Source organism: Montipora capricornis, chromosome 3 (genome assembly GCF_036669925.1).
Source record: "Montipora capricornis isolate CH-2021 chromosome 3, ASM3666992v2, whole genome shotgun sequence".
Lineage (NCBI taxonomy): Eukaryota > Metazoa > Cnidaria > Anthozoa > Scleractinia > Acroporidae > Montipora > Montipora capricornis.
In genome coordinates, this window is record NC_090885.1 from 4,052,801 (window position 1) to 4,065,300 (window position 12,500).

Sequence of the window (12,500 nt, forward strand, 5' to 3'; positions counted from 1 at the left end):
CTCATTTAGTTCTTCGCGTATTTTAAACAGTTCCCTAGAACACTTTACTGAGTGAACTCAGTTTTAGTTTCAAAACCTGCCACTTGTCGTACTGATTTATCCTCTTCACTAAGTTTTCGGTGGGTTTTTCAGGAGAAATACACTACTGTGCTTCAAGCTGTCGTAAGAAATTTGTTACAATATTATCGGTATATTCGGCGTTTCAGTGTACATAGTTGAAACTGAGCTAACCGCTGTAATTAGATCAGGAGAACTGCAAAACTTGTGCATAGCTGTGTAAATAAAGAATCACGGGTTTGGACTGATGCAGTATTTGTGTAAGTGTGATATATGATTCTCCAATAAGGATACTGTACGTTTTAAGTTCATACCGTCTGAAGACAGTGATTGTTCAATGAATCTTGCGATGGTCTCCTGTTCAATATATATGAGTTATTGATCAAGCGTGTGGTCAAGATGGCTGGATATCTGTCAAGAACGAGGCCAAGATCCAGCCATCTTGACCGAACAAGCTTGGTCAATAAAGGATTTATTGTATGGGATAAAACACCAAGAAATGATCTTTGATCTTGCGAGACCAAGCGAGAAATCCCGAGCGGGCAAGACAGCTCCATCTTTTCCGCTCGGGTAGCCAATTACAGCGCGGGGTTTGGTTCATCTTGCCTGCTCACGGAGGTAGCCATGAGAACACATGAACTCCAAACCTTCCCTTGAAAAGGGTGAGAGGGGAAATTGGAATTGATGTCGCGATGTGGACCTGAGAGATGTTTTGTCCATAGACAGAATGAGATCCCACACGAACTTTTCGAGTAAACAAGGTTTCATTTTTCAAAAAAAGGCTTTTACAGTCCGACGCGCCTTACCATGGCCACCTAACAAAGTTTTTTGCAAATTGTCCGCCAATCAGGATGTGTGAATTTGATTGACAGTCACGCCTCCTTGCAAAATTCGCACAGTTGTTAGTTGAACACCATTGAATAGGTTGTTGAGTTAATGTATTTACACGTAATTGTCAAATGTGAAAGTTTGTTGGGTGGCCACATTAAGGCGCATTGCACTGTAATGGTAAGCGACATTTCTGAGGAATGAGGCATCATACAAGTTTAAATCCCAGGGAATAAAGGGGATGAAGTTCCCGGTGTTTGTGGCTGTCCTCTGCAGTGAGTGTGTTCTCTCCAGCAGAAGTGGCCGGCTTGGCGTAATGTCTCAATCTAAAAAGGCTTGTGGTGTATGAGGCCACCTAAGTAAAAACAGCCTTAAGTCAAAAAGGACTTTGCCGAGTGCTGGGACATGTAGATGTACATGTAGATCTAGAACTAACGTGTGTCAACTGGATGTTTTCAATCACCTTTTTAAGAGAAACGTTATGAAAAGGGTTTTTCGAACTTTTAAACAACGCAGCATCAGAGCTTTGCATAAGTTTCGGCAGCCTCCTTTGTCGAAGGTCAAGGGTCAAGTGTGACTCCTTAGAGAGACGAGGACCAAAGTCTAACCGTTACTGTATCCAGTACAGCCTACACAGGTGTGTTTGTGGAGGTTTTCGGTAGAGGGGTCCTCCTATATTTTTCATCGAGATTTCTTGGGCGACACTACTTGAGTTTCACGCAATAGTGGATTCTCAAACTTGATCCATTCTTACCTGACATTCAATATCATTCTAATTATTAGAACAACAGTAGGACACATCAAATACAAAATACGCCTTTCTAATCAGTTTGTCGCTTTGTCTTTGACAGTTCTATTATTGGTTGCAAACATGAATTTATGGTCTGCCGATCGATGTCCCTTTGCTAGGTTTTATACTGTTCATGAATGAAATTTATTTGATCTTTAAACAATTTTCTTCTTCAATTTTAAATTCGCGTTTTAGTTCCCTCTGAAAATTTAGGTCTTGATTGTCGCTATGACATACAAGACATCTGCCAATGAAAAATTGACAAATACTCATTGACTGATTCATTTTAAAAACGATATTACCCACAACACACTGCGCCTATCTTTCGAGCCGATTTTCAACATGGCGTCCACAGAGTACCCTAGTAGTGTCACAATTTTATTGTTTTTAATTCCTTTTTGTCTACCCACAGAAGCCAGTGAACGTCACGTTAAATTCCAATATAAACATAGTTTTAAAGGACCGCATCTTGTAAATAAAGAAGGCACCATTCCCTTTTGGACACATGGAGGAAGTAAGTGGTATCTTTTGTTGTGATGAATTTGCCATCGATATAAGTTTACACGTGTACAAAAACTCTTTAACGGCTTTTTTGTTGACGCGCGCGTTTTTCTTAGGTGCTATACCTAGTGACGACCAAATTAGATTGACTCCGTCCATGACGAATAAAAAAGGTAAGGTTTTCAAAGTTTATTTTGACGAGCAACTGATTCATTGTTTGGTGACGTTTCGGATCAGATGGACTTATTGTTGCTGCTATTGTAGCTGCATCAAACAAAACAGTCGCTTGTATTGTTTTGATTTTGCAGCTTACTATAACAAGTATACGTCAATATGAGATTGAAAATTGTGGCCAATTTTTATGGTCAAAATGAACTTACAATTGGAACAAATGTTAGCGCATATCCTCTGATGAAAGAGCTTTGATTTCGTTAAAAGAACATTTTTAATTACTGTTTAACCCTTTAAGCCCCGAGGGGTTCCCCATTGACGAGTAAAATCGTCTGGCGTTAGACAGAGTAAAATCTATAAGTGCCATTTGGCACCATCGTGGCTGAAAGGGTTAAACGGGGACATAGTTTTTTTCCTCGGGTTCCCCATTGACGAGTAAAATCGTCTGGCGTTAGACAGAGTAAAATCTATAAGTGCCATTTGGCACTATCGGGGCTGAAAGGGTTAAGTGCAGCACTGGACTAACATCTGTCCAGGAAGGGGGGACCTAGGGGGCAATAGCATTGTAACAGCAAGCAAACCTAGACGATAAAAAAGACATGTTGTGAGCTGGGTCACAGTGATAAACAGAGCTACATTTTTGAGTGGGATTTCCCCACACTTTGTCAGCACCGGCGATATGGCTGGCTTTATTTGTATATGAGAGCCAAGTTTTTGTCACATGGTCTCTATTAGGAAGAGAGAAGACCCTGGGAATGAGAATGAGTGTTTGTGTGTGGCGGCATTACTCCTCTCAGCTGTTGTCGTTTGGCGAATTTCTACTTGTTTTCTCTGTGCGATTAATTTAGAAGGTAAGGGGAAGTAGTCTTCCTTTCTGACGTTTGTGTTAAGCGAGTTGTGCCAGCTATATTGCAAGTAGTCATGCCTTCAAACTTATATCAGACAGATATAACATTATGACAAAGTAGAGTATTATCCTGTAGATTTACGATTAGCAATTTGAGGTTCCCTCTTAACCGCGATTTGTTGACACATTGCGTGATGGCACCAGTTTCTGTAGATTCGCAAGTTAAAAAACTAATGCTACTTCTTTACTGGTAATGTTAAAACAGAAATTTAAAGCTAATTAATTTGTAAAAATATAGTTTACGTACAGTGTTGTAAGCTGGAAGCATGAATACTCTTAGCTGACAATTGCACTTGCCTGCTGATTTATCCTACTTTATCGTAAACAAATTCTCCTCTGCTACTAGCGACAGATGCCAATATTTCCGTTGATGAATAAAAGTAGGCGGCATTTACCTCTTTGTTGGATGCAAATATTTCATGAGTCTCTGAAGAAGTGTGTTCATGCGTGAAGTGCATTGACTCTAACACATTTTGGCGTAGTGTAGCTTGTTTGCCTAACGAGCCAATAGAGCATGAAATTTCATTTAGCAACAAAGCAACTCTAAGCCAATCAGAACTCATTGGACAGTTCTGCATTAGTTACGATGTGTGCGAGAACTGCTTTATTTTGCTTTTTGAAAGAGAAACAAACTCGCCTTTACTTCACTTTTCAACGCTGTAGTTTTAAAAAAAATAATAATTGGCTACGAATCTTGATCATGACTAATAAATAGGTTTCTCCCCTAACCGTTTTCTCGTCTGGAACTTGGGATTCTGTGGAATCTTTACTCAACATTTATCGCTATAACATGACAAAATGTATTACATTTATCGTAATGCTAATCATCAACGTTTATTTGACTGAAATCCCACACAAGTACGCATTGCAAACCTATTTTTATGTGCATGCTTGACACCAAAAAAAAGCATTTACACATGTATTAATTTTTACTTTTAACAGCAATTTGCAATAACCTTGCTCAAGCCATAAGCTGTAATTTAATTATACAAGTCATATACATTAGTACAATTTTCAACGGTGAATATAAGAATTTAGTGTTACATTCACCGCACTAACAGGTGAATATAACATTCTGAAGGCGCAGCTGGTAAGCCAATCAAGCACTTTTCGTGCCTTTCTATCTTGTTTTAGCCCGTTGTTTTGTACTTTCTTGATATTCACCGCTGAAAATCACATTTAAACAATTATTCGCCTCAGGCTCAGTAAATATTGGGGAATATTTACCTTAACTATGTCTTGGTAAATATTCACCAATATTCATTTCTCCATTGGCGAATAATTGTTAAATACCGCTACCGAAGAAACAACTAATGCATAATGCAAGCATACAGCTCTGCCTGAAAGGAGAAATGATGATACCTTTCACAAAAACCATTCTAGTGTGTGTACGTCTTGGCCAAATCTAGCAGCCCAGAGGATTGAAAACTTAGAGTAGTTATACTGAAGATTGATCATTGATAAGACACCACAACTTACTATTTCCCTCTTACACCAAATTTCTGCAGATTATTAAGCTGAAGTTTATGACTATTAAAACACTATGGCAGTTTATTGGAGGGTAGGTGCTGTAAAGGTAGCAATAGAGGAGGCAGCACTCTCCTTGGCAGTAAGGAGGTCACCATGGCAACCAAGCCACAGTCCACCTCCCAAGAGCATCCAACAGGCAAACACGTCCTTGAAGAGAAGAGGGCCTGTGAACTGGAAGCAAGAGGATCATCCTTACCTCAAAAAACACCCCAAGCACCAGTACCGCCACAACCCCAGCAAGACGTGTGTGGGAAGAGCAGCAAGCCAATCCTGATAAGGCAGCAGTACTGACTGCTACAGGCAGTTGCAATAACAAGGGCAGTATGCAGAAGCCAAAGCAAACCACATGACAAACAAGTTCTGTTGCAATACCAATAATATCACAGGCAATAGCAACACCCATTTGTCATGTAACATGTAGCAACGGAAAATGCTGAAGGCAAACATGCTTAATACCGGCAGGGTCAGCAGCATGGTCAGTATGCAGTGCCATAGGCAAATGCAACTAGATGCACTACTTACATGTACCCACTGGTTGACAGGAAGAATGAAAACAAAAGACAGTCACCAGATGAAATAAGGTAAATGAGGGCTCTACAGTAACTTTTTAGCTCACTGGCCTAGTGAATAGTAGCAGGTCTGATTTCACTAGCCAAAACTAGATTTGCACTAGCCAGATGAAGGGAGACACAAGGGTCCAGGAGACTGGCAGAAATTTTAGGGGTCAGTCGTGGAAGCTAATTTGAAGGCATGAAGATTAGATGTAAGAATCCACAGCACTGCCACTGACCAACAGTTGGACAAGGGGATTGAAGGCTGACAAGACAAATTTGGAGAAGTAGAGAAACCCAAAATAGGCAAGGGTGGGGGCAGCCCAGAACATCACATGATCTTGGTTGAAAAGAATAAGAACTTGTTGATAACAACCATGTGGCTCTCTGTAATTGGAAGGGGTGAGGAACCTGTTCATACCTGAGTCCCCTTTGCCCCACATAGGACATGCAGCAACTGCAGGCAGGCAACCAGTTGTTTGGGAGGGCCAAGATTAAAGTGCATGGAACAAACAGCAGACAAAGAAACCCTGATGGGAGATAAACAAAGTGATTAGAAGAGAGGGGTCGCAAACAGGCAAAGGGTCCACCCACCAGCAGGACATAAAGAACTACCTGGGCAGAGCCGTCTGGCCTGAAATCAAAAACAAACAAGGAACAAACTTGTCCTCTCACCATTGAAAACAAAGTCAATAATTCCAAGCAGACCTGCAAGTGCAGTGTGCAGAGAAAGCCAACTCTTGGGCCACCAGGGCAAGGCAGTCTCTTCCTAGGTCCAGCAAGTTAAGCTTTCCGACAGTGAGGGTGGAATGACTGTAGGCTGCCAGTTGGCATGCGGGGACAACACCCCAAGAACTATGCTTAACTCAAATTCAGTAACTCTTAATGTCATTTTCGCTTCTTGCTCTCGGGGCTTGGGGATTTGGTTGGAGTCCTCTTGTTTGGAAGAACAAACAGAGCAATGATGTGGGAAGCAACACATGCTAGAGGGCACCGTACAAAAACCCTTATTCCAAGAGTTGCAGACCACTGCAGATGAACTCCCATTTGGTTCCACAAAGGAACATTGAATGCTAGAGTCAGCGGCATGAAAAGATGGAAAAGGCTACCAACTAGGCAATGATATCTTTGATTTTGCACTTGTGACACTTGGTAGAAGACATTGAGACAAATTGACCAAGAAAAATTGACCAAGAAAAGTTTGATGAGATCGATAAACTTTCCAGCAAACAGGAATAGCGGGTGAATAGCTTTGAAGATGGAAGCAGTTAATAAACCCAGAGATAAACAGGGCCCGAGGATGAACCAAGCACAATATTAGCTGACGGGAGAAAGATTTGAGTTTGAGTTTTCTGGATCAGTGACCATGTCAAAATAAGCCATCAAACTGTTGCAAGTTGTGTGTTTCAGCAGTGTAACCTCACTATAGGGGAATGAACATGAAGTACTGCTTTCCTTATGGAGGAAATAAGCATAAGAGCAAATGAAGTACCAGGTTTTGCAGAGACCAAGAAAAAGGAATCAAACAAAAATGCAACTCCAGCCAACGCACATGGCAATGCCCTTCCAAACTTCCCTGGAGTCCCCCCAAAAATCCAAGGCAAAACTGCTGCATTGGAATTGGTTTTAACTTTTTTTAAATTATATTTGGCCTCATGAAAACTAATGGCCCATTTACACTACTGGGTCCAGAGTGGTGAAAAAGTTGTTTGGGCCAATTTTTTATGCAGCCAATAATTTGGTTTCGTTCATCAGAAAAATTGCCTTCAGGCCCTGTTCCTGGCACTCTATTTACACTACCAATTTTGGGAGTACTGACCAGATTTTTCTTTGAATTGGAGTGGAGACACATTTACACAGCACTCTTCACCTACAAAAAGGGGTCTGGACTCTCTTTTTTCGGTTTTGGAGCCATAGTGGGCTATGGCCCAAAACCAAAAAAAGGCAGGTCCGGGCCCATTTCATAAAAACATGGAATGGATAGTTTACACGCAAAGATATAATTTTATGGTCCGTAATACTTTTTAAGGGGTCCGGACCCAGTTTTTTCTGTTGTGTAAATGGGCCTTAAGGATCCGAAGCTAACAAAAAAATGGTTATTACAAAAAGGAAAGTCAAATCTCACATATCTCTCCTTCTGTGATCTTCTGTGTGACAAATGCGAGTAGTATCCACTTTACTAATATATAGATTTAGCCAAGCCTAAATTTAAAGCAGACCTCCCTGGTCCCTCCAAGTTAACCTTGTTTGAGCCTCAGATCCAATTGAAACCCAGTACCTTGGCAGCAGTTGACTTTAAAAAAAAAACAGCTGTCCTTGATGAGCTCTAAACCTGAGCCTGCAATATGATCACATGATACCAAATTTTCACACACAGATGGCTTAACCATATTTCGTATCCATGGTGCTCCGCGTGCACGGAGCTCCACTATGAAGGATATGATATGATTAGTTTAAGCATTTATTTATAAGCATTATGTAGTAATGGCCACGATACAAACAGATTTAATGTAGTTTAGTCAAACGCATTTTAATTCACACACCATGTTCCGCAGTGGTGAGAGCACTCGCCCCCCACCAATGTGGCCTAGGTTCTATTCCCAGACTTGACGTCTTATGTGGGATGAGTTTGTTGGTTCTCTATTCTGCACCGAGAGGTTTTTCTCCGGGTACTGCGGTTTTCCCCTCTCCTTAAATTAGATTTGATTTGTGTTAACTTGTTAATTTCAATTTACAGTGTCCCCGATTAGTGCTCTACAGCACTAGAAGATTAGACACTTAATAACGTTCCTTTCCTTTCCTTTCCTTTTCCCTGACCCACACATCCTCCCGAACCTTTCCTTTATGTAGTACTCACCAAGTGTCTCTTTAGCTAAACACTACATAATACACCTTTTCCCAAAATGTCCAGGAGTTTAGTATTCTTTTGTTTCCTTGCAAATTGGCCCTTTTGGCTTTGCTTTCAACTGTTAAGTTAAAAGAATATTTAACCTTGAGCAAGGCCCAACAGAGCAATTTGCAAGGAAACAAAAGGATACTAAAATGGTAGCCATTTTGGAATAAGGTTTATATCTCTAGCAAGAGACAGGCATAGCTCAGTTGGTTAGCGTGCGGATTTTGGAGCGAGAGGTCCCTGCTTCGATCTTCGGTGATTTCAATGTCTGTTTTGTAGCTATAGCTTTAAATACGCTTAAAACGGAGCACTGGCAGAGGGAGGGGAGTAAAGGACACACTGTCGGCTTCCACTGCAGGGTCTGCAAAACCTATGTCCGACTGTCCGAGACGAGTAGAAATCTAGTTCGTAAATCTTTAAGATGACTTGTCCGTGGGACAAGCACATTAAAATTTTTCTAATAACTATTTGCAACTTCGGAAACAGATGAAAATTGACTTCATGTTGGAGTAAAATTTAAATATATCTAATAGCCATAAAAGCAAACCTCTAGCTTGACAAAATGAGTGTAAATATTCCTATAAATTTTGCCATTCTACAGCCATTAAATTGTTTTTGTAACCTCTGTATCTTATGGCTTGGGAACCGTGCCTTAGTAACCAGGCCTGTTAAGACTATATTAATCCCCAGGCTCTAAATTCGAGTCTAAAACTGCACCAAAAGCCACACTATTTCATTTTTAAAGGCAGTTTGAGCAAAACTTTTAGGTTTCGGATAACCAAATTCTCTACTATGGTTGTTCAATGGAAAAGTGGATTTCAAAATTTTTCTTTTACTCTGCATTGATACCAGTTTTGTAACGGAAGAAACTACCAACGTTAAATAAAGTGACTTTACCTTTAACCCCTGTGTAATGTTAACTCACAGCTAGTGTAAAGAACAAAATAATGTTTAACAATAAACCTAGAGCAAAACAAAACTGTTATGTTATGATACCAGCCAGGGGTATAGTCAGCAATTCTGGTATTTTGCTAGGTACCATCTCCAGGTTAAATTCTGGCTGTGTTAGGTGTTGTGATTGTTGACATCTTTGAAACACTGCTTTATAATTTGCTGAAACATCTGGTGTCACTCTCTTTCAATACTCAAGCAAAATACACACTGTGTATTGCAGCTTTTGCTTGTGCTTTAATTAAACATATTGCTGATTTTTTTGTACCACTTTCACAGGTTATTTATGGACAAAAAGTGGGTTTCCTCATGATTGGTGGGAAGTAGAAGTTTCCGTTAAAGTGACTGGTGTAGGAAGACTTGGTGGAGATGGTGTGGTGAGCCAGTCCGGTCCTTTTCAATGTGCAGTGTAATCAACAGAATTAAAAAGATGATGATCTAGATAATGTCCTTTGATTATTAATTCCTATGGTTTCCTTGATAGCCTTGCCTATTGCATGATATCACATCCATGATGTCTGGCAACTCTTCATCCTCCTTTACCTGATTAACTCATACTTTATTTGCAATATCCTTTTATTCTTTGGAAATTCTCACTCTACTGAGCTTTCTCTCTCACCTAATCTTGCTCTAGTTTAAGAAGTCGATCATGTAATTTTAATAAGCTGAAATAACTGAGGAGGAAGTGCTGCCTTTGTAATTTTATCTGAAATTGGTTAGACTTTCAAGTCTTCTCGGACAAGGGCTATAAACCAAGGCCCCATCTCACAATCATCTTCTGTGTTCAAAAGTTCCCTGTGGGAAGTCAAAGAACCCACACACTATTCGAGAAGAGTAGGGGATGAAATCCCCGTTGTTGCGGCTGTCCTCTTCTCTCAAACCAAAGTGGCCGGCTTGGCGATGATTCTCTAAAATGCTTGGGGTTGTATGAGGCCACCTACCAGTAAGCACAAACAGCTATAAGTCAAAAAGGGACTTTGCCGAGTGCTGGAATATATAGATGTGATGTAGAATGTTTATTGTAGGGTTTTGTCCTGCCCAGTCATACCAGTAAACTGTTGCTATTTGATGTGTATTTTCATTTACTTGATTTTTTGTATTGCTTTATCTTGTGCTACTCTTTTGCCCATTATTTTCTTCACTTTCTTACCTATCCATTTCTAAATCTACATTAGCTTCACTATGTTCATAATTTATTATTATTTGTTTAATTTTGTTGTTAGGCTATTTGGTATACAGAAACTGCAGGCATAGAGGGTCCAGCCTTTGGAAATGTTAACACATGGAAAGGTCTTGGTATTTTTTGCGATTCATTTGACAATGATCAACAAGTGAGTGAATTCATTTCTTTACAGACCTCAGTGATTTATTCTATACATAACACCGGTCCTGAGGGACATAAATTGGCTTCCTGTTAGTAGTATGCTGACATATACTGGTGGCATTCTCATGTTTAAATGTGTAAAGGGGCTAGCACCTAGATATCTCTGTTCCCGCTTTGTCACTAGGGCTAGTCTGTACACTATTGGAATACTAGAAATAGAACAAATTAGATATTCCAGGATACAAATCTGCTGCTGGGAAGTGATCTTTTCTGTACCAATCAGTAACTATGTGGAACTCATTACTGACTGCTATCACTGATTGTAACAGCCTCGAAATATTCAAGAGGAAATTGAAAGACTATCTTTTCCAATTATATTTTCAAATAGTTAATTATATTGTTGTATGATGATTATTATATATTTGCAAATTAGGACTGAAAGCCCTTTTTTATCATAGACAACGTTTAATGTACATTAAATTTTGTAAATTAGGACTGAAAAGCCTTCTTGGAGCCCTAAATAAAAATATTAAATAAAGATTATTATTATTATTATTATTATTAGTAGTAGTAGTAGTAGTAGTAGTAGTAGTAGTAGTAGTACCTTGTAACGTTTAAAAAAACTAAAACTTTATTTTCACATTATAAAACAAAGATACAAATAAACTACTGTATAATATAGATGGCAGGATGTGTTTGGTGACTAAAGCAAAGAAGCAATAAAAAGAAAATCATACTCATGTTGATTAATGAAAGTTAAAAAAAATGTGTCGGCCATTTAAAGTAATTTACATCACTTAGTATCTGCTATGAAATTGTTCAAATTAAAATCCTCCTTACCTTAAAGTGCCTATCACCTCAACACACTTTTCCAATATATTTATTCTCTGAAATCGTCCCAAATACATGGTGTTGTTTATAGAACCTTTTGATTCAAATGTCACTTTTTTATTGGCTTTCAAAAACGGGAAAAGTGATCATACTTTGATCCATAACCGCGCAATGAAGGAGAATGGGTTCGATACCGGGTTGACGTCACAAATTAATTTGCATTGAGGAAATTCTTTGAAAACAGCGATGCAAATTAATTTGTGACGTCAACCCGGTATCGAACCCATTCCCTTTCATTGCTCGGTTATTAATCACGGTATGACCACTTTTCCCATTTTTCAAAGCCAATGAAAGAGTGAAATTTCAATCTAAATGTTCTAAAAACAACACCATGTATTTGGGATGATTTCGGAGAATAAATATATTGGAAAAGTGTGTTGAGGTGATAGGCACTGTAAAACATTCCTTTTGGCTCTGTGTTGGTGAAGGTGCAGTAAAGTACATGTAGGTGCAATCTGAAGACTCATCCTTCCCTTACAAGACGTTGAATGTTATTTATCAATAGTAATGCTGTTTCCAGTCATTCCAGTCCTTTACTCTTACAATCGCACTATACATGTATTTAATGATATTGAATGAAGGTCATAAATAATAATTTTCTTGTAAAATTCAGGTTGTTTTGTTACTTTGTAAAGCTCTTTTATTTTTTCAGGGAAACAACCCATTTATTTCTGTAATGCTTAATGATGGAACGCACATTTACAATCATAACAAGTAAGTTATTACACTGGTCCTCAAGAAGGTTTCATTAATTTTTAGCTCATGGCTATGACTATGTCATATCGATAAGCTGTTGGAGTTCCTCTTATTTTGTTTATGCATTCTGTTCTCCAAATTCTAAAGCTATAAATAAGTGTATTTGATCAAATCCTCTGAATCTTCTAGCTGCCCTGAATAAAACGTCCTTGGAAAGCTACTTCCAAATAGGCCATTTTCAATATATCTAATATTCATTCATGATAGTGAGGCAGTGAGGACAAAAACAATATAAACATGTTGGAATGGATGTGAATGATTATTTACGATAAAATATGATACAATAACTAAAAATTTTCAGGAGGCAGATGTAATAACCTACTAAGATTCTCAGTTGAGTATGACACTAG

The 12,500-nt window shown here is 39.0% G+C and overlaps 2 protein-coding genes across 2 annotated transcripts in view; both read left to right on the forward strand.

Annotated features, from left to right (window-relative positions):
• Window positions 1–310, forward strand: part of LOC138041978 (ropporin-1-like protein) — a 4,716-nt gene extending 4,406 nt beyond the window's left edge. The window contains exon 6 of the mRNA XM_068887685.1: window positions 1–310. This exon is cut by the window's left edge and continues 93 nt beyond it. The gene's annotated coding sequence lies outside the window, so the exon portion shown is untranslated.
• A 1,677-nt stretch (window positions 311–1,987) lies between these two features.
• The window catches only part of LOC138041977 (protein ERGIC-53-like), a 29,323-nt gene continuing 18,810 nt past the window's right edge, over window positions 1,988–12,500 (forward strand). The window contains exons 1-5 of the mRNA XM_068887684.1: window positions 1,988–2,189; window positions 2,293–2,349; window positions 9,459–9,556; window positions 10,403–10,510; window positions 12,047–12,108. Of these exons, the coding sequence (XP_068743785.1) occupies window positions 2,018–2,189; window positions 2,293–2,349; window positions 9,459–9,556; window positions 10,403–10,510; window positions 12,047–12,108 (497 nt within the window). The 5' untranslated portion in view covers window positions 1,988–2,017. The remainder of the gene's footprint in view (window positions 2,190–2,292; window positions 2,350–9,458; window positions 9,557–10,402; window positions 10,511–12,046; window positions 12,109–12,500) is intronic.